The following is a 26,654-nucleotide window of genomic DNA, read 5'->3' on the forward strand; positions in this document are numbered from 1 at the left end:
GGTGGGAAAGATGAGAACAAGTCCCATGGGAAGCACAGCAGCTCTTCCCAGAAGCCCTTGGAACCACGTCTCCACCAGCCTGGGAACATGGTTCACCCGTCCTCAGCAGCAGCCCCACGGGAGGGGACACTGACACGTCACCAGCGGTGCCCGTCCTTTCTTTCCCAGCTCCTTTCCCAGCCCCTGTGCTGGTTAAAGCAAGCCTGGCCTGCCCTCCCCGCAGCGAACATGTGCTGGTTTGGTTCTCTAGTAAAACAGCCTTAAACTGTTCCCCTTGTTGTGCACATTATCTGCTGAGAGTTTGCTCTGAGAGGGAAGGGAAGGCGGTTATGATAGATTTTGTTAAAGAGCAGAGTTCACCTTCCTGGCAATGACAGATTGCCTCCCTGCTATCGCTGCATTGCATTATGTTACCAAGAAAATTAAACAGTTTCTGTTGGGGAGTATTTTATCGTCCATTTATTTCTTGTTTGAAGGTTCAGTTTTGATTCTAACGGCGTGCAGCAGGCTGGGCTGTTATCAACATGGGAGAAAGGCACGAATAAATGAAAATGAGGGGCAAGACTGGGTGCTAGGGAAGACTGCTTGTTTATGGGCCCATTTTATCAAAATCCCTCTTGTCTCTTTGGTCTCTGGTTTAGATGCTTTGGTAGAAACCCCTGGGTCCCACTTTTCCCGTGTTTGATATTCAGTTTCTCACCCATCACCAGCACCTTCTCCTCTTGCGGGGTGTGGGAACCACACTGTGCAGAAACACGCTGATTTATTGCATATAACGAGATGTCCCCACGCTTTTCCTTTGAATGGCAACCAAATACCCTGGCACTTCTCAAACTAATTCTGCAGCAGAGCTGGGATTGTACAGCAGCCTTCTCAGCTTCTCGGGCTGCTCATCTCCGTGTTGGGGCTGCTGGTTTGTGTCTGTGGGTATCAGAGACCCACACGTTGCTTCCCGGCCCGTCACGCATTAGGATAACAAGAAAATGACTCCGGTAGCGCTCTCCAGGCATGCTCAAGGAGATGTTTAAGCGTGATAATCACCACCTCCCTGTTGGGTTTCCGATTCACCTTGCGACATTTAGTTTTATGCAGCATATTCTGGCTGAAGAAAGCATTTGTGATGATTACAGTGTGCCCATTTATTTTCCTGGGTTCAGCAGGTTGAGCTCTACTAGAGGAGTGTGCTTTGCTCTGGGAGACTTTTTTCTGGCCCAGTGTTACCTTTGCTACCTGCAGGTAAATGGGTACGTGCTGGAGAGGACTCCTAGGAGAGCAGCTTCTCTAACAAGCACGGCTTCTGGGTTGCTTTCTCAATGGCATTTTAAGGCAGAGGCAGGCAGGGATCTGTGGGTGAAGGAACATTTTGCATCAGCCTACACAGCAGTTACAGCACCCTCGGTAAGTAGCGTGTGGGCAAGTCGTACAGGGCTCTTCACAGCAGAAATGCGGATATATGTGCCAGAGAGAACACCCTCTGAGGGACAGAGGGCAGAGCTCTTGTTCCAGAATCATGGACTCAATTATTCCCTGAAAGCATATAGAAATCACTCTGTTTTTTATTGCAAAGGGATAAATAAATCTGTATTTTGTCAGTGCAAATAGGTTTCCATTTGAATTTACAGAGGGCATGAAGGATCAGCCAGCTCTTGCTCTGCAGGCAGCTCAGTGTAACCCCTCGGGCCATGAGCAACAGCAGAGAGTGGTGGAGGAAAGTACAACGTGACAAAAACCCCTGTCCTGTGAGTGACACAGCACATCCATCCTCATCACAGCCTGCCCGTCACCACTCCCCATGGCCTGGCTGTGCGGTACCTGGTGATTGTGTTAGGAGCCCTGCTTCTGCGACTGCAATTCTCAAAGTGAAACTTGGTTATAGAAATAGTGTGAGAAGTTTCTAGAAAAGCTTACGAGATGTCCGTTAGAATGCGTGTGGCAAATGCACGCCCACTGTATAAAGGCACTAGCAACAGGCGAAAATACGACTATAACACATTTCCACAACCAACAGTGTGCAGCATGAATACACTGCTACCACCGCGTCCCTTGCTGCCACTTACGGCTGCTCCATGGCCCAACACGGGATTCCATGGTGCCAGCAGAGCAGGGAGAGATTCATCCTGCTGTGATCAACTCAGAGAAGGTCTTTGTTGACCAGGTTGCGATTGCAGACTGACTCTGTATGCTAAATCTGGGCTTTTTGTGGCCAGGAAAAGAAAACGTAAATAATAAAGTCCAGAGCGGGATCCAAACTCTTCCAATCTCAGGGAGTTTGAATCTCAGACTTTATGTTGGGCTCCATGCAAGTTCCTGTCATCTTAATCCCAGCTTGGGAAAGCAAATACCCATCAGCACCAGCCAGCAACAGGGTACTCACAGCACGACTGTCCGGGGAGGGAAGTGGAGGAGAGGTGCTAAATACAACATTGTGATGTGCTGTTCATATTCTTGTGAGCCTGATTCAGAGCCCACCAGTGTCCATAAGAAGATATTTGGCTGGATAACGCTGGTTCCTTCTGGAAGAACGGTTTTCATTCTGTTACCATACTACCACTGTGTTTCTCTTTTTGCTGGAAAATAGAAAATTCATAAGGAGAAATGTTCCCCTGTGCTCAAAGACGACGGCTTTGGAAGTGCTGTCTCCCTTGCTAGCCTCGCCGGGGTCGGGAGTCTTGTTCTCTGCCTCGTTAGATGATCTTGCTGCTATTTCTGTGCCGCTCTGCTCGATCCTTTGATGCTCAGCACTCCATTTGAGATGTCTTGTTTAAAGAAAAAATACCAACTTGATTTAAAACTCTTCTTCCAATTACATTGCAGTGGGCTTTCTGCCAGCAGCCAGCCAGCCTGGCTCCTTCTGAAGGCAGACAAGCGTCCCGCTTTCAAGGTGCTACAGCGCGGTTTGTGGTGTTGTCTGGCACAGTGGGGTTTGATCTCAGCAGCAAGGACATGACTCAGAAGAGGTTGGCCCCGATACCCTCACAGGGCAGCCTGAAGTGAATGAAAAAGGGATGTAAAGAAAAGGAGGAGTGGCGTGATGCCCCCCGAAGAAAAGCTTGGTGTCTGGGGATATGCAGAAAATCAGACTGTATCTCCCCTTGTCCCCATGGCCCTTCTGACTTCAATATCCAGGAAGATAATAAAATCTAATCCAACATAATCTTCTAGAGTGTCATGAACTGCATTTCACCAACATTATCTGATAGCTGGGAAGTGCTGGCCTGTTACAGATTGTGTTGCCTATCTGAAAGGATTATTTTTGGCTTCAAAAGCAACATTACTTCCCCACCAGCCCCCCAGGAAAACTCTTCCAGCCTCAGAGACCGCACTGAAAATGCAGGTTGGATCTTTAAAGCCTGCGCAAGGCTGGGACTGGTCTGCTCGGCTTGAGAATGGCAAGAGATCCACATGCAGCACTGACCACAATTAACTCTTTCTGGTTCTTGTTGTCTGGCTCCAGCTTCTCGTGTTATGAAGGTTTCATTTTAGAGACAGAAACTGGACCCAAATGGGAATGTATGTGACATACGAGTTAATTATGGCCTATTTTTGTCTTGTCTGAACGAGCCCTGTGCATGTAGTCAGTACAAGAATACCTGCACAGACCTTCCTCTTGCAAAAGTGGCATTTTACAAGAAAATGGTTTTAATATCCTTTTCTCTTGTATGTCTTCAGACACCCTTAGGCAGACTCCTGTGCTGGCCTCAGGGCAACAGGTTTCTTGTCACTAAAATACTGCAAATGGGTTTCAATCAGCACAACATTCCCTGTCTCCTGGAACCAACAGCTCTCACATTGGTGCAAAATGATGGAAAACCAGCAGGTCTGTAGGGATTTACATCCACATCATCCTGGAGTAAATAAATAATTGGAGATGAAGAGAATGTAATTTTGTCCCTGGCTTGAGTGTGCAAGACAGTACTCACCCCCTTTTACACACGCATGCTTTGCTCTACACTCTAAGCTCCGGTTTGTGCATCTTTTGCAGCAAAATGCTATCAGCAGAGGCAGTAGCAACACTTATATTTCTGGCTGCCCAACATTTCCCATGGCAAGCCCCTGCTTTCAGTCTCTCCTAAGCTGAAATCTCTCCTGCTGATGTATTCCAGGCCACCTAGCTGCCTTGCAACAAATATTCCGGAAGGTTTCTGCTAGAATGGGTCCAGCAGTCTGAGGCTGAAGCTGGGGAAAACAGGAGGCTTGCCTCATGCACCGCTGATTCTCACCCACGTTTCTCTGAGGTTGTCTCATTCTTCCCCAGTTTCGATCAGGAACTGGAAATTTGGGAGTTGAGCCACCCTTGCCTTCTGCTAGTCCTGCCAAAGCTTGGCAAACCGTGGCTGCACGATGCTCCTCTGAAAACAGGTACGGTGGGGGAAGATGCAGGATCTAATCTAGCAGCTGTTGTGGCACGGCACAGTCTGAAAATGAACTGGCTTCTATGCTGAACGCAGCTTTCCTCGCTGCACCTCCGACAGAGGAGAGAAATCCTATTTGTTTGTGAAGAACTGAAACAACAGCCCTTGAGGAAATGAGTAATCCCAGATCCAGCGCAGGGGAAGGAGGTCAGGAGTACACAGGGGAGGGGGCTGAGGGGAGGCTGGTTGTTAAATACATGAATACTGAATTCCCTTGGCAGGGGAATTCTTCCTGTATACAGAGTCAGGCAGAGGTCTGGAGGAAAATGAGGATGTTGCCTTCTTATTTGTTAATTCTTAGAGGCATGCTCACAACAAAACCCTGCTCCGAGAAATGCTGCACTAACGCTGGGCAAAACCTTGCGCCAGAAAGCCCATGAATGCAGGTGACGGGAGCACGAAGGCAACGGCAGCCAGAGCGAAGAGCAATGCTGTTAATGTGGTGGCAGCTGGGAACAGTGACAGCCTCTGGACATCTCGGATGCAAAGGGGAGAAAGACAAATGGAAACGGCTGGAGTGGGAAAAACGCTAATCATTTTAAAGATGTGATAGGCTGTGCTGTGAGGGGAGAGCCAGAGGATGGCAAGATGCTCTGGAGAGAGCTGAGCGCAGGTGAGAGAGAAATCAAGAGGTGGGAATAGGGTCAGGTTGTTGGAGGAGGGTTTGCACAGAGAGGAGAGCAGAGGGACAGCTGCTGGCACTCAGTCAGTTTATCAGCTGCTCTTCCCCAAAGTGTCAAATGTGGAACTAGAAGAAATGCAGGTTTGAGGAGCCCTGGGTGTTAGAAAAGACAGCAGAGGGGTTTGCACTGGAGAAACAGCACCTCAGCTCGCCCACAAGTGCGCCCTGGTCTGCTGGAGCTCTCTGGGCTCCACTGACACAACAAGAGCTTTGACACTTCTCCCAACACATGTGTCTCGATCCCAAACCAAATCTGCACCCTGAGATGTCCCCAGACCAAAAAGGCAGAGCAGAAGAAGATGAAGTTCACCAGGGCTGCAAGGTGGCCTTGCAAGAGGAGAGAGGGACGAATCCTCAAGGGAGCAGAATCTGCTTGACACGGCATTCAACACCGAAAAAGAGATAAAAACTATTTCAAAATAGTGCACAAAAGAGTTAAAGAAAATGAATAAACATGTGAGACAATATTAATTGTCTGAAACACAATCTGTTTGACTTTTGGTTTATAAGGACCTCTCCACTTTAGTTCCCATGGCAACTATTGCGCAAAAGCACACTTTTTCTAATCATCTCCACAGACTTTAAAGCAATTTTGTAATCCAATCAAATGTAAAGAAGAGAATTTGTTTTTGCGTTGAGAAAACTGCTACCTAATGAGCAAAGAGTGACTGGGAGACGCCAGATTTCCAATCATGACCCTAGCGAGACACTTAATTACTGAATAATTAGCAGTTACTGGAGTTTCTTAGCAGGAAAGGCTGATGGATAGGGGTTGTGAGAAGAGCTGTTGTTAATTCTGAAGTCTCCCAAGTAGTTGTGCAAAGCGCGAAGCAGCAAACCTTGCTGCACAGAGAGTTTTCCACCAGCTGACGCAAAATGCAGTGGAGCATGGATTGTGTAACGGCAGAAGCAGAGACTGTGAAGCTCTTTGCCCATGCTGAAGCTCTCAAGAACCTGAACCCCAAACACAAGGGACTTCTGGACCCTGTGAGACCGCGCTGAGGCAGCTCAGGCACCAGGGAGCAGAAAGAGTGGGCTGTTGGATGGGAATGTGCTTCAAATGGGGCTTCTTGGAGCACAGTCCCATGTGGTGGAGGGTTCTGCTAATCCTCCCCAGCTGTGGACAGTGTGAAAGCCAAGTTCACAGGCAACAAGCCCCGTCTGGCTTCTGGGAAGTCAGTAGTACCCTCTGTGGGTTTCAGTTGGGATGGGTAGGGTTGAATTATTTCCCCCAATACAGAGGGTTTTTCTGCGGGAGGAAGCATTGATGCATGGATTGTCTTCCTGGAATGAAATCCAGAGCTACAGAAGAGTAATTAGCTCTTGACTTTAATTGTTCTAATACTGAAGCCTAGAAAACTGTTCTGAGTGGAATTCTAAATGCCAACTTTCCCAAAACGCCAAAGCCAGAAAACAGCCGAATAAATCCGCCAGGATCAGTTTTACTTCCTACAGCAGCACAAAACACAACCCTAGGCCTGTGCGGGACATTCAGGGTCAGCCCGATTTCACCTTGGGCTTTAGGACGATGACTTCACATCTCCCGCCTCATATGATTACCCGCAGGAAAGCTCTCTGCATAATCTCTTGGCATTTCATAAATTCAGGCTCTGGAAATGAGGTCAGGGCTCTGCTGTTGTACCTCATCCAGGGACTGCGGAGCTTGGGTCGTCTTTGGAGATAATTACCTGGCCGGTCCTCTGCCGTCTCCAAGTGGTCCTTCAAAAGGTCGGCCCTGGGCAGGCAGCCGCTGTGCTCCTGCTGGTCTGGTGTTCAGCTCATCGGCAGGACGTGGAAGGGCACTTAAAAAAAAGAGGGAGACAATACATAAAAATAGAGCTGGCTCAATCTGTTCACATTTCAAACAGGGATGAATTAACATCCAGAAAAAAAAAAAAAAGGAAAAGGGTGGGTGAATTTGTGTGGATTTCTTAAATGTTTTTGACTGCTTACAGAACTGGCTGCATTTGTCTCCTTCTGTGCAGACATTCCAACCCGCCTGGACACCTTCCTGTGTAACCTCATCTGGGTGTTCCTGCTCCATGGGGGGATTGCACTGCATGAGCTTTCCAGGGCCCTTCAACCCCTGACATTCTATGATTTGGAAAATTTTATCATCTCCGTGGCTTTAACTTTGGGAAAATGTTGAGGCATTCAAGCATTTTGGTCTTTTTTTTAATCAGCTCAAAAGAAGACCCAAAGGAAGCAGCTTTTCTACTCCCACTCCTCCCTGTGGGATGTGACTTTCCGAGGCACAGATGTCATCGAGAAAAAGACGATTTCTTGATTACACATGCATGTTTCACTTTATCATATTTTAACCTGTATCAAAACCAACCAGCTCTGTGGGCAGGAGAACATAGCGGACTCAGTGCCTCACAGCTGAACATTCCCTTGTCTGACAAGTGTTCTTGCTGACTGAAGCTTTTCCACTGGTTAAGACACTCGTAATTCCTTTTCCCTCCGTCAAACAATAATCCGGGCTTGTGCTTCGACCTCCTTCTGTACGTTGCTAGTGCTCACTCTCTCTAACTGGCCAACTCTTTTCATGAAACTTAAACTCGATGCTTTTGCCACCCTAATGTGTTTGTGTGTTGTGGGGAAGGACTGTAGGCTGGCCATAACATCCCCTTTATCTCAGCTCCTTAGGAAAACAACCTAAAAACACGAGTAACAGTATTACTGGACAAGGAAAATGCTCTCCACGTTAATACCTTGAAAGACGACAGGGTGTCCCTAGCAGGAGAGCCAGGTAATTTCTAACTGAAGAGGATTTTCTTCGGTCTCTTGCCGTATAGCAGGAGCCTCAACACTGCCACTGTGTGGCAGCGCTGAAAAAAACATTAAAAACATTTGCTATTCAGTGAAAAAATCGCTCACCAGTGCGGAGCTCATCCCCCCGGGCCAGAAAGGCCCTGCTGTGCACTGTGTGGGTGATTTTGCACCTTCTGACCTCCAACACAGGAACTTTGTCCCACCAGGGGAGCTGGAGTCTTGCAGAACCGCTTGGGACTTTATCGGAGGATGAGGCTGGTTATCGGCATTTGCCGAAAGGAAAGCCGTGGGCAGCCTGACAGCGATCCTCAGGGCTTGGGAGAGTTTTCACCATTGATCCTACTTTTGTGGAGGTGCAATTGGCGGCCAATACTGGCTGTAAAGTCAAGACAAGTTGTTCTTGTCACAAAACACAGCAGAAAAACCTCTTTTCTTCCTGCAAACACTATCACCGAATTTTAACACTAGCACAGCACCCCTGACAGGCAGGACCATGTGTTCTTCTCACTTCAGTGTGCGACGAGTTGTGGACAAACTCTGCAATAAGAGAGAATGTTAAGGACCTGTAGTAGAACTTATGTAACGTGTTGGCCTGCAGTTTAACTCTTGCCACCCACAGAGGGAAAGAACCTTGTCTAGAATCACAAAGATCACAGAATCACAGAATCGACTGGGTTGGAAAAGACCTCAGAGATCATTGAGTCCAACCCATGGTCCAACTCTAGTCCTTTTACTAGATCATGGCACTAAGTGCCATGTCCAATCTCAGTTTAAAAACCTCCAGGGATGGCGAGTCCAGCACCTCCCTGGGCAGCCATTCCAATGCCTGATTTTTAGATGCAGGACTAAGCAGAGGGAGCGGTGCCAGGATGGTCACACCACAGGTTGGTCAAGATCAGAGTCACAGGGCTCTGCAGCCTCATGCAGACACCTCAAGTTGGTCAAGATCAGACTCACAGGGCTCTGCAGCCTTGTAAATATAAAACTACCTGGCATTGCTTCCATGGAGGAGTACGATGCCCCTAATGAAGCATAAGGGGAAGAAGGGGATTGGGCTGTGGTGACTAACCAGTGATGAAACCAGTGCTGGCCACCCACCCTCCTCACATTGCTGAAAATAAGTCATAAAGCAATAAGTTTTTTTTTTGTGAATCTCATGTCACAAGAAGAGAGCAGGCACAGAAAAAGGGAAAAGGAGTAGTGTTAGGAGCTAATGTTCATTTCTTAAGGTCACTCAGAGCCACCTCATGTTTGTTTGATTATTAAATCTCTTCATTCTGCTGCAAACCTTGAAAGATGAGGCAGACATCTCTGCACGCAGCTTGGGAGGGCTGAGATGAATAGGCTGGAGGAAGAGCACATAAAAGATACAGCCGAGGCCTTCTTGTTCTCAAATGCCTCAAAATTGTACAAAGCAAAAAGACGATGTCCATGTAATAATAGCGGAGATAAAAAGTAATTCACAACAGTCATTACCCTTATAATAATTACTGGAACCAAGCAAAGGAGGTACGAAGTCATACTTTTCAGGGTCTTTCAAGCTGTTTCCTTAGGGTGCTTGATGTGCATTTGAAACTGTTGCTTATTAACAGGGAATGCCCACCAGCCCCTTTCCCCTTGAGCCTGGGAGCATTAAATAGCAAAGTCATTCCCCCCGTCTCACGCTTCCACATGTGGGTCCCAGCAGAGCTCTCCTCTGCCATCATCGAAAGGCTGTGTTGCAATCGCTCCTGTTGTTGCCTGCACGCTGTCACCTTTTTTCTCTTTTGTTAACCTGCACATGGATTAAATCAGATTCATCTTCCATGCAGTCATCTGTTTGGATGCAAAGAAGAAAGGAACATTTAATTATCCTCTTATTCAGCACATGTAAAAGGTGGGATCATGGTTCTAGCCACCTTCCCCAGGTGGTCAAAGCAAGGTCAAAGCAAATAATCACCCAACCTCTGCTCCACATGGTAATGCGACACATTTGTTTATGCACTTATTCTTCAAAGTATTTTAAATTACCAGGGTGAATATTGCTACCCTGAAGAGACAAAGACACTTCTTCGCATCTCGTCTCATTACCAAACAGGGGTATTCTTGGATTATCAATAACAAATTTGAAAAATTCAATTATGACTCAAATGGAACGGAGACGAGCAGGGAGAGTGCAGCAGGCAGTGATTTATCGCTGGACCCTGAAACAGTGAGTAACAAGCTTCATCAAATCCTTGGTAATGCCTTTGTGTTCTTCTACAAAAAGGAACATAGACATTGTACTATGGAAAAGTTGCCAACATTGAAAAAAACCCCAAACAAACGCTGTTTTATTCTTTTTTGTGTTCTGCTCTAATGGCTGCTGCAGGCCAACTCTCTCCACCTGCCAAGGCCTTAAATGATGGGATATGGAATTATGGCAAAGGCTTCTATGAAAGATGCAGGGAGAGGAACGATCCAAGGAAAGGTGAGAGCATCGCAGCTGCTGGAGAAAACTTTGTGTCAGAAACACTGTGCATATGGAAAAAAGAGGTTCCTTCCCTTGGGAAGCTGAAGGTGTTGATAGACTGCAGTGAAATGGTGTGGGATTAGTCTGCTCATTACCAGCAACCTTTTTCATGGCTTTTGCTTGAGAACTAAGCATTCAAGTGCTAAGTTACTTTCTGCCGTCAGTAACTAAAGATGTGGGAGAGGGCAGCAGGGCTTGGAGTGGGGGAAATCTGTTCTCCCTGTGGTCATGGACAGCACTTTTCTCACCTCACGAAGCCACGACCTATCCTGAGTGCCCAGAGCTCTCGCCCATTCCTCGGCCAGGACACAAGGCACAGGAGATTAACACAGCTATAGCATTTGCTGTGACTGGTTATAGAATCACAGCATCATTTCACTCGGAAGAGACGCTCAGGACCATCAAGTCCAACCATAACCTAACCTAACTCCAGCACTAAACCGCTAGCAGACCAGGAGCCATGTAAGCCAAACCATGATCAAAATACCCAAAATTCTGCCGTTGCCACCAGTCTCGTAGCCAGGTATTAATCTGCTGGGTCTTCCTGTATCTTTCCTCATCATACCCAGCAACTGTGGGGATAGAGGAGAACACTACTTGTGCTCCTGATCCCTTGACCAGTTGTCCCAAGGTCCTGAAGTCTCTCTTGATCAACTTTAGCTTTCCCTTTTCATTTTCATCACTGCCTACCTGAAAAATTATTAGTGGGTAGTAGCCTGAGGGCCTGACCAGGGCAGGAAGTTTCCTTTTCACATCTTTAACCCTGGCCCCAGGTGGCAACAGACTTCCCTAAGAAGTGGCTCTGGCCTGCATATAGGGCCTTCTGTTCCCTTGAGAAGGGAGTCTCCTACAACTACAATCCGCCTGTTTTAACTTGTGGGAGTTGTCTTGATGGAGGGTGCAGAGTCACTTATCCTCTGCTGTACCTCCAACTTAGTGGAACTGCCGTCCTCAATGTTGTTTGGTTCTGCTTGCAAAGCTGTTTTGCAAGGGAACCTGGGAGGGTGGGCTGGTCACATTAGGGACCCTCCTCCTTTTGCACCAGGCAGGAACTTGCTGCCATTTCCCCCTGTTCCTGAAGTTGCTTCATTGCACATGCTGAGCCTCATGCCTGTTTGCCAGAGGCTCCTGGGAAGGTGGGGTGGGTAGGGGGGTGTTTCTCCTGCCACCCCGAGTGTGGACTTGCTTCTCTTCATCCCTTGCTGCTGACCTGCCTTCCTCAGTCAGGCAAGCGGAGGAGACAGGAATCCCTTGATCTCCGTTTCTTGCTGCCCACGGGCGGCCAGAGCTTGATCCCACCAGTTGATTTCCTTCTCCAGATCCCTGCTCCTTCTCAGCCTTTCCACCTCCAATCGCAGCTCTACGACCAGGCTGAGCAGATCATCCGCCTGCTCACACCTCGCACAACTGCTTTCTGTATTACCGCTCCATACCCATGAAACGGTCTGACATCACAGAATCACAGAATCACAGAATCGACTGGGTTGGAAAAGACCTCAGAGATCATCAAGTCCAACCCTTGGTCCAACTCTAGTCCGTTTACTAGATCATGGCACTAAGTGCCATGTCCAATCTCAGTTTAAAAACCTCCAGGGACGGCGAGTCCAGCGCCTCCCTGGGCAGCCATTCCAATGCCTGATCACTCTCTCTGTAAAGAATTGCTTTCTAATATCCAGCCTAAATTTCCCCTGGTAGAGTTTAAGCCCATGCCCCCTTGTCCTATTGCTGATGCCTGGGAGAAGAGACCAATCCCCACCTGGCTAGAACTGCCCTTCAGGTAGTTATAGAGAGTGATGAGGTCACCTCTAAGCCTCCTCTTCTCTAGACTAAACAACCCCAGCTCCCTCAGCCTCTCCCCATAGGTCTTATGTTCAAGTCCCTTCCCCAGTCTTGTTGCTCTTCTCTGGACCCACTCCAGCACTTCAATGTCTTTCCTGAACTGAGGGGCCCAGAACTGAACACAACACTCCAGGTGTGGCCTCCCCAATGCAGAGCACAGGGGAAGGATCACTGCCCTTGTCCTGCTGACCACGCTGTTTTTGATACAGGACAGGACACCATTGGCCTTCTTGGCCACCTGGGCACACTGTTGGCTCATATTGAGCTTCCTGTCAATTAGTACCCCCAGGTCCCTTTCTGCCTGACTGCTCTCCAGCCACTCTGCACCCAGCCTGGAGCGCTGCAGGGGGTTGTTGTGACCAAAGTGCAGCACCCGGCATTTGGCCTTGTTGAACTGAATCCCATTGGAATCAGCCCATTTTTCCAGTCTATCCAGATCCCTCTGCAGAGCCCTCCTGCCTTCCAGCAGGTCCACACTCCCTCCCAACTTGGTGTCATCAGCAAATTTGCTGATGATGGTCTCAATCCCCTCATCTAAATCATCAATAAAGATGTTAAACAGGACTGGACCCAACCCTGACCCCTGGGGACACCACTAGTGCCTGGCCGCCAGCTGGATGCAGCCCCATTCACCAGCACTCTCTGGGCCCGGCCCGCCAGCCAGTTCTTAACCCAGCGTAGAGTACACTTGTTCAAGCCATGGGCTACCAGCTTTTGCAAGAGTATATTATGGGAGACAGTGTCAAAGGCCTTGCTGAAGTCCAGATAGACCACATCCACAGCTTTCCCCTCATCCATCAGGTGAGTCACCTGATCATAAAAGGAGATCAGGTTGGTCAGACAGGACCTGCCCCTCCTAAACCCATGCTGGCTGGGTCTGATCGCTTGTCCATCCTGAAGGTGCTGTGTGATTCCATTCAGGATGATCTGCTCCATAACCCTGCCAGGCACCGAGGTCAGGCTGACAGGCCTGTAGTCGCCAGGGTCAGCTCTGCAGCCCTTTTTGTGGACTGGGGTAACATTGGCCAATTTCCAATCATATGGGACCTCCCCAGTGAGCCAGGACTGTTGGAAGATGATGGAGAGCGGCTTGGCAAGTTCTTCTGCTAGCTCCCTCATCACCCTAGGGTGGATCCCATCTGGTCCCATAGACTTGTGAGGATCCAGATGGCTCAGTAAATCACCAACTATTTCCTCCTGGAATACAAGGGGCCTATTTGGCTTTCTATCTCTGCCAACCATCTCCAGACATGAGTTGTCCTGAGGGCCACCTGTCTTACTGGTAAAAACTGAGGCAAAGTAGGTATTAAGTACCTCAGCTTTCTCCTCATCTTTGTTAACTATATTTCCTTCAGAGTCCAACAGAGAATGGAGGTTTTCCTTGCCCCTCCTTTTGTTATTAACATATTTGAAGAAGGACTTTTTATTATCCCTGACAGAATTGGCCAAGTTAACTTCAAATTGCACTTTTGTTTCCCTGATCTTTTTTCTGCATGATCTAGCTATTTCCATAAATTCTTCATAAGTAGCCAGCCCTTTTTTCCACAGTCGGTAAAGTCTCTTTTTATTTCTGATTTCATTCAAAATCTCCCTGTTTAGCCAAGCCGGTTGTCTTCCCCGCCGGCTGGCCTTTCGGCACACTGGTATAGCCTGTTCCTGTGCACTCAAAACCACCTGCTTGAAGCATGTCCAACCCTCCTGGGCCCCCTTGTTTTTAAGCATTGTTTCCCAGGGTATGCTCTGAACTAGACTTCTGAATAGGCAAAAATCTGCCCTCCGGAAGTCCAGCGTAGAAGTTTTGTTAATGGTTCTCCCTGCATCTCTGAGTATTGAAAATTCTATTATTTCATGGTCGCTATGCCCCAGGCGGCCTCCAACCACTACATCTCCCACCAGCCCTTCTCTGTTTGTAAACAGTAGGTCTAGTGGGGTCTTGCCCCTGGTGGGCTCATTTACCAGCTGATTAAGGAAATTGTCCTCTATACACTCTAGGAACTTCCTAGACTGCCTCTTCTGTGCAGTATTGAGCTCCCAGCAGATATCCGGCAGGTTAAAGTCACCCACAAGAACAAGGGCCGTCGATTTTGAGACATCTGCCAGCTGCTTGTAGAATAATTCATCTCCTTCATCGTCCTGGTTGGGTGGTCTGTAACAGACACCCACGAGGATGTCAGCCTTGTTGGACTTCCCCCTGATTCTGGTCCACAGGCACTCAACCTTGTCACTGCTGACCTCAAGTTTAACAGAGTCGAGTGACTCTCTAACATATAAAGCCACCCCTCCACCTCTCCTACCCTGCCTATCTTTTCTGAAGAGCTTGTAGCCACACATAGCAGCACTCCAGTCATATGAGTCATCCCACCATGTTTCTGTGATGGCAACTATGTCATAGCTTTCCTGCTGCACGATGGCTTCCAGCTCCTCTTGTTTGTTGCCCATACTGCGTGCATTAGTGTACATGCACTTCAAGTGGGCTGCTGATTTCCCTCTTAATTCGGGCTTTCCATCCGTAGGCTGATTTTTGGAGAGCCCAGTTTCAATCCCTTCCCCCTTCAAACCTAGTTTAAAGCCCTCCTGATCAGCCCTGCCAACTTATGGGCTATAGTCCTCTTGCTCTCCCTAGAAGGATGAAGCCCATCTGATTTGAGGAGACTGGGTACCACGGAGCTTGGCCCATGGTCAAAAAACCCAAAATTTTGACGGTGACACCAATCCTTAAGCCACCTGTTGATGAGATGGGCTTTTCTGCTCCTCTCTTTATTTAGTTCCTCATCCATCCCAGCTAGCACAGGAACTGAGGCAAATACCACTTGTGCTCCCGTCCCATGAACTGACTGACCCAGTGCTTTAAAGTCCTTTTTAATTATCTTGATACTTCTTCTGTTGATGTCCTCGCTGCCAGCTTGGACTACTAACAGGGGATAGTAGTCTGAGGGCTGAATTAGCTCTGGAAGTCTTCTATTAATGTCCCTCACCCTGGCCCCAGGAAGGCAGCAGACCTCCCTGTGGGATGGGTCTGGGCGACATATAGGGCCCTCTGTTCCCCTCAGAAGAGAGTCGCCGACTACTACCACTCTTCTTTTTTTTTTTCCTCTTACAGCTGCAGTTATGATTCTTTTTGTTGATGAGGTCCATCCAGAGGGCTCTCCAGGTGGATCTTCTTGGCTATCCTCTGCCGGATTTTCAGGGTCCAGGGCCTCATATCTATTTGTTAGGGGCACCAAGGGTGGTGATGGGGTTTGAGAGAGGGTTCTTGTACCTCTCCGATCAGGGACCTGTTTCCATTCCCCCCCATTAATTAGATCTGCTGTATCCGCCTTATGGCAGGAGGGACAAGGCTTTGCCATCTCCTGTTGCACACCCTTAGGAGTCAAAAGAGCCTGACCCCACCAGTCTATTTCTTCTTCACTCTCCCTAATGCTCCTTAGTCTCTCCACCTCTTCCTTAAGCTCTGCCACTAGGCACAGTAAGTCATTCACCTGGTCACATCGTACACAGGTGCCTCCCATACCATTCTCGGATACTAATGCCAGGCACAGACACTCTGCGCAGCCAGAAGCCTGGGTGGCTGCATCCTTCTTGGCAGGTAGTGTCTGTGTAGACACACTCTTTGTATTAACGGCAGCAACAGCTTTCCTTTTTCTAGAAACCATTGCTACCCTTAGTTAAATTGGGGACAAGAAAACAAAATGAAACCCCGGACAAACTCACCTACAAGAGCTAGTTGTGTCCAGTCTACTTGCCCTGCCACACCCCAGTCTGTGTCACCAGCAACAAGTGAGAGGTCTAACAGCGAGGAGTGACAGAACCTCTGAGCCCTACTGCACGAGCAGCCCCAGTCGCTGCTGCAGCACCGTGTGGGTGGTGCTCACCCGCCTCACAAGCACTTCACCTTCCAGCGCCTGGAGGGCAGCGACACGTCGCTGCCCTCCAAGAGGCTTTTTCAAAGCAAGGGGGAGGGGTGTGACTACCGTCACCGTGGAAACGGTCGCGCCACGTCAGCCGGTTCCGCAAGGGCTGCCGGGGACTCCCGGGTAGCGGAATCGAAAATGCGACCAGAAACCCCTCTCTTTACCCTCTCTTACCTCAGTAGCTTCGAGATTTCGCTCCCGGCTCCGGCAGAGCTGGCTTCAGTCAGCTGATCCGAGGAACATGCTCTGCAGTCTGAGCTCTGGGTGGCTGCATGTTCCTGTGGCAGCTCTGGCTGAGTTGCTGCCTCATTCCTGTAGATTGTGGAGTATTCACCTTTGCTTTTAGGGCGATACGGTTGGTGGAACCGCAGCTCTGGGATCTCCCCCTCGCCTCCTCAATCTGTGGCCAAGCTCAGCCTTAGTTCTTACCGTAGCTGTGGCTCTGCACGTCAGTTCATGGCACTTAAATCTCCTGCGGTTGCTCTGTAGTCGCTGCTGTACTTGTCATTGGCCACTGAATGACTGACATCCACATCAGCCCTTCTGCAAAATGCTCCCTGCTTCTGCAGCAGCTCACAGCGTATTGGCTTTGTGAGGCAAGGTCTTGTTTGCCCGGGGTTACAGGGGTGTCTTCTGTGAGAAGCTGCACCCTGTGCTTGTGTTCCTCGAGCAAGTGATGCACAGACACCGATGCAGCATTTGTTCAAACACAACTTTTATTGGCGATTTTGCAAACGGCAGAGCTCCCGGATGGAATGGACGCTCTCAAAGCCGGGGGTGCGGTCGCTGAGCAGGTGGTAATGGAGTCCCTGTCACAAGCCTCCTCGCGATGGCCTGTCCAGCTCTGTGCAGGAAGACCTCTTTCAGCGTCCCTGGAGCACCAGTGTACGAAGCCGACGTTGCAGCATGAGAAACTCAAGCCACGCGTTCTCACAGGCATCAGAATCCTGCTCCAGGTGGCGGAAGAGGTTGAGCGGTTCAGCCGTTCGCAAAGCCTGGGGCAAGATGATCTCTTCAGGCACGTTCTCGTTGCCAATGAAGAAGTGGTTCAGGCGTCCCTCCTCCAGGCAGCTCTGCAGGTACTGCAGAATGTCCTCCAGCCGCTCCAAGAAATCCCTCCTGCCCCAGTCTGTCGGGGGTATGGTGCTCAGCAGGTGCATCACGACGGTCTTTAACGTACGGGTGGAAAAGTCTGTGTCCAGCAGGCTGCGGGCGCAGAGCTGCAGGCATCTGAGGTGGATGCTGTCAGGCTGTGCGTGCCTGGCAATATGCCTGAAGAACTTCATCTCTGCCACAGCGTAGCTCTCTGGCCACATGGTGCTTGGTGTGTAGGCGGCCTCTGTATTCTGGCTGCTCACGAAGATGTCCGAGTCGCCCTGCCTCACCCCAAACATCAACTCAATGAAGAGCCTTTTCCCCCCGCCTTGTGTCACCTGGAATTTGCAGGAGCGGTCGGAGGGCAGCACTGTTAGGCGGTGTGTGGCTGACTCCGGCAGAATCCTCCAGGAATGTCTCAGCATGTCCTGGAAACAGCGGGCAATTTTCTGCACATCTAGGTAGGAGTCAGTGCAGAGGTCGTGTAGGATGCTGGGGCCCTCGTTCCTCCACTGCTCCTCCTCGTGGTCGTGGAGGAAGCAACGTGTCTCTCCTGCCGGCCGCTCCATCTCACAGGTACACACCAAGTCCACACGGACGCAAAAGTTCCTCACCGGCCCCAGGTGGCTCGGCTCCAGGTGGAAAGTGTGTCCACGGGGGGGCTTCAGGAGCACAAGCAGGCGGTAGGTGATGTCTTCTTGACGGGGACTCCAGCCTTCGAAGGCGCTGCCCACCTCAATGGCATCTTCCAGCACTTGGTACCAGGGATCGAAGAAGACATACTTGAAGAGCAAGATGAATCTTTCCACCAGGTACTTAACAGCCTCGCTCTCTCTGTCCCAGTTCTGAAGTGGCCTCTGGATGTGCTGCGCCAAAAGCCTTCGCAGGTCGTTTGCACCTCTCTCTGGCTCACGGCTCCGTTTCCTGAGCCACCAGCAGAGCCCCAAGAGCAGGACCAGGACTCCAGCAATGGCCCAGCAGTGCCAGTGCTGCAAGGCAGAATGGAGCAGGGATGCCCAGGCAAAGCCGCTCTGCTCCTGGTTGCTCTGCTCCTGGTTGCTCTGCTCACGGCTCCTCTCCTCTACCTCCTGCCACAGCCAAGTCATCTCCCGGTTCAGCATCTCCGCACGCTGCTCCATGCGCTCGCACGTCTCCTCGTCCGGCTCATAGCCGACCGACTGCACGTTCAGCGTAAGAATTTGCCAAATCACCAAGAAAACGTCCAAAAAAGCCATGGCCTGCAGAGAAGAGAGACAAGGGGCTCAGTGGGGCTGGGCGGGACGGAGGGTGCTGGTGGTGGGGAGAGCAGGACAGGGGCCGCAGGGAGCTGGGGGCAGTCAGGAGCGGGGCCGAGGCAGCTGGGAGGCAGCAAGGGCTGCCCCGGCCCTGGTGGCGGCTCCGTGCCCTGGCCAAGGTGCTCCCGCGAGCGGCCGGGCCCTCCATGCAGGGTGAGAACCCACCCCCGGGGGCCGCGTTTCTGCCCCGGCCCCGTCCAGCCCGGCCTCCCCCCGCCTGCGCACTCACCGCTGGCCCAGGCCGGACTGGGGCAGCGCTGCTGCTGGCGCCCCTGATAACCGCCCCGTGGGGACTGGTCCCCTGTGATGTCACAGGCGCCAGAGGGCGTCACAGGCACGCCCGCCGGCCACCCCGCCCTTCGGCCCCACTCACAGCTGCCCGCTGTCCCCGTGAAGGCTGGGCCAGAGTTCATGTTCTTCACGGGCCCCTGCGTGGTGCTTCACGTTGGGTTTGCTGTCCTCTGCCTGCCCGTGGCAATCTCATAATCATAGAACGTTTGGGGTTGGAAGGGGCCCATGACGACTCTCCAGGCCAACCCCTGACTCTGCACCGGGCAAGCTTCAAGTTAAATCACACAGTCATAAAACCATGTAAATTGGTAAAGAGCCTTAAGATCGTCGAGTCTGCGGGAGGCTGGAGAGCAGCCAGACAGAAAGAGATGTTGGGGTTTGGGTTGAGGGGAAGCTGAAGATGAGTCACAGTGTGTCCTGACAGCCCAAAGGGCCAAGCATGTCCCGGGGCACATCAAGGCCGGCATCGCCAGCCGGGCGAGGGAGGAGATTGTCCCGCTCCACACTGTGCTGGTGCAGCCCCATCTGGAGCACTGTGGGCGGTTCTGGGCGCTACAGGATAAGAAGGACATCAAACTCTTAGATCGTGTCCATAGGAGGGTGACCAGGATGGTGCAAGACCTTGAGAGCAAGACGTCTGAGGAGTGGCTGAGCTCCCTTGGCTTGTTGAGCTTGGAGAAGGCTGAGGGTTGACCTCATTGCAGTCTACAGCTTCCTGTGGCAGTTGCACATCTCCTGACCATGTCCGAAGCCTTTGGTGGCTCTTCAACAGCTGCTGTGCCCCTGTGTGCCCCACTGAGCCATTGCCAATGTTCACACCTTGGCTGGTGCTGACAGTCACGTCCTCCCCACACCTGGGGGCAGGGTGACTTCACCTCCCACCTACCGGATGGGCAGGAGGGGTGGGACCCTTGGTCAGTTGACAGGGTCTTCAACAAAAGATAAGGGAAAAGGAAGAGAAACTTAGACTTCAGGTTGGAAAGTTTTAAAGGGTTTTACTAATGCTAGTAATAAACAGAGAACATGTACACCAAATACACCAAACCAATCTCCAGTGCTGATGTGGGGTTGGCGTCACTGCGCAGCAGAGCTGGGGCTGCGGGGCTGGCGGCTCCAGCAGCTGCAGCTCAGGGCCCGGAAGTCCCGGGCGGGACTGCACAGCAAAGCGGAACCTGGGTGAGGGATGCAGGGCCTGAGGGCTGTGGATCACAGACAGACAGACAGACAGACAGACAGACAGACAGGGGCCTCTCTGGATGCCGGCCATGGGCAAAGAGAGAGTGACCCTGTGATCACCCTCTTATATAGGGGTATGAGGATTATGGGATGGAATACTTCTGTTGGTCAGTTCTAGTCACCTGTTCCATCCACCCCTCCTCAAACACGCCCCTCTCACAATGGAACGGGGGAAAACTGATCAGTCTTTCTTGGCTACCATAGTAATAAATGTAACCATGAGCTTCTTCAGCATTCTGTTGGTCTCTGATCAGCACCGAGTGCAGCACCCTAGGAAAAATATGCAGGCTAAAACTCAGAAAAGTACAGCCACCTAAAGAACTGAGCTGAAAGAAAAATCAGTGAAAGAGAACCGGTCTTGTTTTTAACAAAACCAGGACATCCTGCCACCCCGAGTGTGGACTTGCTTCTCTTCATCCCTTGCTGCTGACCTGCCTTCCTCAGTCAGGCAAGCGGAGGAGACAGGAATCCCTTGATCTCCGTTTCTTGCTGGTGGTCTTACCTGCCCACGGGCGGCCAGAGCTTGATCCCACCAGTTGATTTCCTTCTCCAGATCCCTGCTCCTTCTCAGCCTTTCCACCTCCAATCGCAGCTCTCCGACCAGGCTGAGCAGATCATCCGCCTGCTCACACCTCGCACAACTGCTTTCTGTATTACCGCTCCATACCCATGAAACGGTCTGACATGCTCTGCAGTCTGAGCTCTGGGTGGCTGCATGTTCCTGTGGCAGCTCTGGCTGAGTTGCTGCCTCATTCCTGTAGATTGTGGAGTATTCACCTTTGCTTTTAGGGCGATACGGTTGGTGGAACCGCAGCTCTGGGATCTCCCCCTCGCCTCCTCAATCTGTGGCCAAGCTCAGCCTTGGTTCTTACCGTAGCTGTGGCTCTGCACGTCAGTTCATGGCATTTAAATCTCCTGCGGTTGCTCTGTAGTCGCTGCTGTACTTGTCATTGGCCACTGAATGACTGACATCCACATCAGCCCTTCTGCAAAATGCTCCCTGCTTCTGCAGCAGCTCACAGCGTATTGGCTTTGTGAGGCAAGGTCTTGTTTGCCCGGGGTTACAGGGGTGTCTTCTGTGAGAAGCTGCACCCTGTGCTTGTGTTCCTCGAGCAAGTGATGCACAGACACCGATGCAGCATTTGTTCAAACACAACTTTTATTGGCGATTTTGCAAATGGCAGAGCTCCCGGATGGAATGGACGCTCTCAAAGCCGGGGGTGCGGTCGCTGAGCAGGTGGTAATGGAGTCCCTGTCACAAGCCTCCTCGCGATGGCCTGTCCAGCTCTGTGCAGGAAGACCTCTTTCAGCGTCCCTGGAGCACCAGTGTACGAAGCCGACGTTGCAGCATGAGAAACTCAAGCCACGCGTTCTCACAGGCATCAGAATCCTGCTCCAGGTGGCGGAAGAGGTTGAGCGGTTCAGCCGTTCGCAAAGCCTGGGGCAAGATGATCTCTTCAGGCACGTTCTCGTTGCCAATGAAGAAGTGGTTCAGGCGTCCCTCCTCCAGGCAGCTCTGCAGGTACTGCAGAATGTCCTCCAGCCGCTCCAAGAAATCCCTCCTGCCCCAGTCTGTCGGGGGTATGGTGCTCAGCAGGTGCATCACGACGGTCTTTAACGTACGGGTGGAAAAGTCTGTGTCCAGCAGGCTGCGGGCGCAGAGCTGCAGGCATCTGAGGTGGATGCTGTCAGGCTGTGCGTGCCTGGCAATATGCCTGAAGAACTTCATCTCTGCCACAGCGTAGCTCTCTGGCCACATGGTGCTTGGTGTGTAGGCGGCCTCTGTATTCTGGCTGCTCACGAAGATGTCCGAGTCGCCCTGCCTCACCCCAAACATCAACTCAATGAAGAGCCTTTTCCCCCCGCCTTGTGTCACCTGGAATTTGCAGGAGCGGTCGGAGGGCAGCACTGTTAGGCGGTGTGTGGCTGACTCCGGCAGAATCCTCCAGGAATGTCTCAGCATGTCCTGGAAACAGCGGGCAATTTTCTGCACATCTAGGTAGGAGTCAGTGCAGAGGTCGTGTAGGATGCTGGGGCCCTCGTTCCTCCACTGCTCCTCCTCGTGGTCGTGGAGGAAGCAACGTGTCTCTCCTGCCGGCCGCTCCATCTCACAGGTACACACCAAGTCCACACGGACGCAAAAGTTCCTCACCGGCCCCAGGTGGCTCGGCTCCAGGTGGAAAGTGTGTCCACGGGGGGGCTTCAGGAGCACAAGCAGGCGGTAGGTGATGTCTTCTTGACGGGGACTCCAGCCTTCGAAGGCGCTGCCCACCTCAATGGCATCTTCCAGCACTTGGTACCAGGGATCGAAGAAGACATACTTGAAGAGCAAGATGAATCTTTCCACCAGGTACTTAACAGCCTCGCTCTCTCTGTCCCAGTTCTGAACTGGCCTCTGGATGTGCCGCGCCAAAAGCCTTCGCAGGTCGTTTGCACCTCTCTCTGGCTCACGGCTCCGTTTCCTGAGCCACCAGCAGAGCCCCAAGAGCAGGACCAGGACTCCAGCAATGGCCCAGCAGTGCCAGTGCTGCAAGGCAGAATGGAGCAGGGATGCCCAGGCAAAGCCGCTCTGCTCCTGGTTGCTCTGCTCCTGGTTGCTCTGCTCACGGCTCCTCTCCTCTACCTCCTGCCACAGCCGAGTCATCTCCCGGTTCAGCATCTCCACACGCTGCTCCATGCGCTCGCACGTCTCCTCGTCCGGCTCATAGCCGACCGACTGCACTTTCAGCGTAAGAATTTGCCAAATCACCAAGAAAACGTCCAAAAAAGCCATGGCCTGCAGAGAAGAGAGACAAGGGGCTCAGTGGGGCTGGGCGGGACGGAGGGTGCTGGTGGTGGGGAGAGCAGGACAGGGGCCGCAGGGAGCTGGGGGCAGTCAGGAGCGGGGCCGAGGCAGCTGGGAGGCAGCAAGAGCTGCCCCGGCCCTGGTGGCGGCTCCGTGCCCTGGCCAAGGTGCTCCCGCGAGCGGCCGGGCCCTCCATGCAGGGTGAGAACCCACCCCCGGGGGCCGCGTTTCTGCCCCGGCCCCGTCCAGCCCGGCCTCCCCCCGCCTGCGCACTCACCGCTGGCCCAGGCCGGACTGGGGCAGCGCTGCTGCTGGCGCCCCTGATAACCGCCCCGTGGGGACTCGTCCCCTGTGATGTCACAGGCGCCAGAGCGCGTCACAGGCACGCCCGCCGGCCACCCCGCCCTTCGGCCCCACTCACAGCTGCCCGCTGTCCCCGTGAAGGCTGGGCCAGAGTTCATGTTCTTCACGGGCCCCTGCGTGGTGCTTCACGTTGGGTTTGCTGTCCTCTGCCTGCCCGTGGCAATCTCATAATCATAGAACGTTTGGGGTTGGAAGGGGCCCATGACGACTCTCCAGGCCAACCCCTGACTCTGCACCGGGCAAGCTTCAAGTTAAATCACACAGTCATAAAACCATGTAAATTGGTAAAGAGCCTTAAGATCGTCGAGTCTGCGGGAGGCTGGAGAGCAGCCAGACAGAAAGAGATGTTGGGGTTTGGGTTGAGGGGAAGCTGAAGATGAGTCACAGTGTGTCCTGACAGCCCAAAGGGCCAAGCATGTCCCGGGGCACATCAAGGCCGGCATCGCCAGCCGGGCGAGGGAGGAGATTGTCCCGCTCCACACTGTGCTGGTGCAGCCCCATCTGGAGCACTGTGGGCGGTTCTGGGCGCTACAGGATAAGAAGGACATCAAACTCTTAGATCGTGTCCATAGGAGGGTGACCAGGATGGTGCAAGACCTTGAGAGCAAGACGTCTGAGGAGTGGCTGAGCTCCCTTGGCTTGTTGAGCTTGGAGAAGGCTGAGGGTTGACCTCATTGCAGTCTACAGCTTCCTGTGGCAGTTGCACATCTCCTGACCATGTCCGAAGCCTTTGGTGGCTCTTCAACAGCTGCTGTGCCCCTGTGTGCCCCACTGAGCCATTGCCAATGTTCACACCTTGGCTGGTGCTGACAGTCACGTCCTCCCCACACCTGGGGGCAGGGTGACTTCACCTCCCACCTACCGGATGGGCAGGAGGGGTGGGACCCTTTGTCAATCGACAGGGTCTTCAACAAAAGAGGTTCCCAGAGAAACTGAGAAGCTGCTGAACCATGCTGTAATGCCCACAGTCACATCTGACCAGGCCACAAAATGGGGTCCCTGTCAAAGCCCCTCTTTGAGTGGCCTTCTCGGAGCAGTGAGTCTGTTAATGGGAGCCCTCACCTTAGACGGGGACGCTGTCAAGTAGACTTCCCAGGATTGAGAGTGCATCACCTCCGCACTTGGGTGAGTGGTTGTTTTGCTCTGCTGGATATACCCTTGGGTGAGTCCTTGCCTAAACCAGGCAAGTGTTGGAAAGTAAAATGTGGGAAAACAAGATGTGCAGTTCCGGCCACCAGGATGATAAAGGAAGATCAATACTAACATGACCATCCGGATGGTTGAAGACATAATACTAACATAATAATATATAAAAGGCATTGGACAGATTACTTTGAAGTATCTTTCTCATAATTGTAAAAATTTATCGCCCAGACTCGTGAGAATGGTATGTCGGGCCGGATAACCGCCCCCAAGTGTCTGGGACGTGTGAATGTCCTTGGGCCTGGTCTGTGAATGAGTGGAAAAACAAGTGAGACAAACATCACATGAGTTTAGTGTGTTTTTAATAACAAGTAGTGAGAAAACACCTTGTGTAAACATCTTAGTCCCTTGGGTCCTTATGGGTCCCTTCCTACATGAGATTTTCTATGATAAATAAGTGGAGGGCCATGCAAGGCCAGGACGTTCCCTGGTAACACAAGGTGCAGGGAGGCAGAACGGTTCCTGAAAAGGCAGAACAGGGCAAGAGCGAACGAATTCTTTATTTTGCTCTGCATGGGCACGTTGCTCTTGCTTTACAGACTAAGCTGCCTTAGCTCAACGCACAAGTTTCCCACTTTCACCCTTCAGATTCTCTCCACCGTGCCGCTGGAGGAAAGGGCTTGAGCAGCTGTGTGTTGCCAAGCTGCCTCTTGGGATGAACCCACAACACTGGGGAAGCCAAAACCAAGTGAATCATGAAACCAGAGCCCACCACATCAGCCCTTGTTACGGTTTAAGGCAAGGTGGCAATAAACCATGGCAGATGAACCGTTTTATCCCCTTTACCTCACGCCACCCCTTTCCTTTAGATCGGAAAGATGATGGGAAAGATAAGGGGAAAGGAAGAGAGACTTAGACTTCAGGTTGGAAAGTTTTAAAGGGTTTTACTAATGCTAGTAATAAACAGAGAACATGTACACCAAATACACCAAACCAATCTCCAGTGCTGATGTGGGGTTGGCGTCACTGCGCAGCAGAGCTGGGGCTGCGGGGCTGGCGGCTCCAGCAGCTGCAGCTCAGGGCCCGGAAGTCCCGGGCGGGACTGCACAGCAAAGCGGAACCTGGGTGAGGGATGCAGGGCCTGAGGGCTGTGGATCACAGACAGACAGACAGACAGACAGACAGACAGGGGCCTCTCTGGATGCCGGCCACGGGCGAAGAGAGAGTGACCCTGTGATCACCCTCTTATATAGGGGTATGAGGATTATGGGATGGAATACTTGCATTGGTCAGTTCTAGTCACCTGATCATCCACCCTCCTCAAACACGCCCCTCTCACAACGGAACGGGGGAAAACTGATCAGTCTTTCTTGGCTACCAAAGTAATAAATATAACTATGAGCTTCTTCAGCATTCCGTTGGTCTCTGATCAGCACTGAGTGCAGCACCCTAGGAAAAATATGCAGGCTAAAACTCAGAAAAGTACAGCCACCTAAAGAACTGAGCTGAAAGGAAAATCAGTGAAAGAGAACCGGTCTTGTTTTTAACAAAACCAGGACATCCTGCCACGCCGAGTGTGGACTTGCTTCTCTTCATCCCTTGCTGCTGACCTGCCTTCCTCAGTCAGGCAAGCGGAGGAGACAGGAATCCCTTGATCTCCGTTTCTTGCTGGTGGTCTTACCTGCCCACGGGCGGCCAGAGCTTGATCCCACCAGTTGATTTCCTTCTCCAGATCCCTGCTCCTTCTCAGCCTTTCCACCTCCAATCGCAGCTCTACGACCAGGCTGAGCAGATCATCCGCCTGCTCACACCTCGCACAACTGCTTTCTGTATTACCGTTCCATACCCATGAAACGGTCTGACATGCTCTGCAGTCTGAGCTCTGGGTGGCTGCATGTTCCTGTGGCAGCTCTGTCTGAGTTGCTGCCTCATTCCTGTAGTTTGTGGAGTATTCACCTTTGCTTTTAGGGCGATACGGTTGGTGGAACCGCAGCTCTGGGATCTCCCCCTCGCCTCCTCAATCTGTGGCCAAGCTCAGCCTTGGTTCTTACCGTAGCTGTGGCTCTGCACGTCAGTTCATGGCATTTAAATCTCCTGCGGTTGCTCTGTGGTCGCTGCTGTACTTGTCATTGGCCACTGAATGACTGACATCCACATCAGCCCTTCTGCAAAATGCTCCCTGCTTCTGCAGCAGCTCACAGCGTATTGGCTTTGTGAGGCAAGGTCTTGTTTGCCCGGGGTTACAGGGGTGTCTTCTGTGAGAAGCTGCACCCTGTGCTTGTGTTCCTCGAGCAAGTGATGCACAGACACCGATGCAGCATTTGTTCAAACACAAC

The 26,654-nt window shown here is 51.6% G+C and overlaps 2 protein-coding genes and 1 long non-coding RNA gene across 4 annotated transcripts; all 3 read right to left on the reverse strand.

The window, feature by feature from the left end:
- Positions 1-1,538: 1,538 nt before the first annotated feature.
- LOC110360688 (uncharacterized) lies at positions 1,539-16,495 on the reverse strand. Of its 2 annotated transcripts, none has more exons than XR_010472673.1 (5): positions 16,285-16,495; positions 9,346-9,684; positions 7,048-8,406; positions 6,783-6,896; positions 1,539-2,985 (listed from the first exon to the last, which is right to left on the reverse strand). It is a non-coding gene; the product is annotated as an uncharacterized LOC110360688 (long non-coding RNA). The 2 variants fall into 2 exon arrangements; XR_010472672.1 differs by having other exon boundaries at positions 9,158-9,684.
- A 329-nt stretch (positions 16,496-16,824) lies between these two features.
- On the reverse strand, positions 16,825-19,011 carry LOC110356718 (inositol 1,4,5-trisphosphate receptor-interacting protein-like 1). The gene is made up of 2 exons (XM_065063082.1): positions 18,874-19,011; positions 16,825-18,443 (listed from the first exon to the last, which is right to left on the reverse strand). The coding sequence occupies exon 2, from the start codon at positions 18,438-18,440 to the stop codon at positions 16,974-16,976; it is 1,467 nt and encodes a 488-aa protein (XP_064919154.1). The 5' UTR covers positions 18,441-18,443; positions 18,874-19,011; the 3' UTR covers positions 16,825-16,973.
- Positions 19,012-21,184: 2,173 nt separating this feature from the next.
- Positions 21,185-22,835, reverse strand: LOC135579500 (inositol 1,4,5-trisphosphate receptor-interacting protein-like 1). The gene has a single exon (XM_065063083.1). It carries the CDS (start codon positions 22,798-22,800, stop codon positions 21,334-21,336), a length of 1,467 nt encoding a protein of 488 aa, XP_064919155.1. The 5' UTR covers positions 22,801-22,835; the 3' UTR covers positions 21,185-21,333.
- Positions 22,836-26,654: the final 3,819 nt, after the last annotated feature.

Source organism: Columba livia, chromosome 5, assembly GCF_036013475.1.
Source record: "Columba livia isolate bColLiv1 breed racing homer chromosome 5, bColLiv1.pat.W.v2, whole genome shotgun sequence".
Lineage (NCBI taxonomy): Eukaryota > Metazoa > Chordata > Aves > Columbiformes > Columbidae > Columba > Columba livia.

What these genes read in the sequence shown, in the direction of transcription:
- LOC110356718 (XM_065063082.1), bottom strand. Translation starts at nt 18,440, where the DNA reads ATGGCTTTTTTGGACGTTTTCTTGGTGATTTGGCAAATTCTTACGCTG.
- LOC135579500 (XM_065063083.1), bottom strand. Translation starts at nt 22,800, where the DNA reads ATGGCTTTTTTGGACGTTTTCTTGGTGATTTGGCAAATTCTTACGCTG.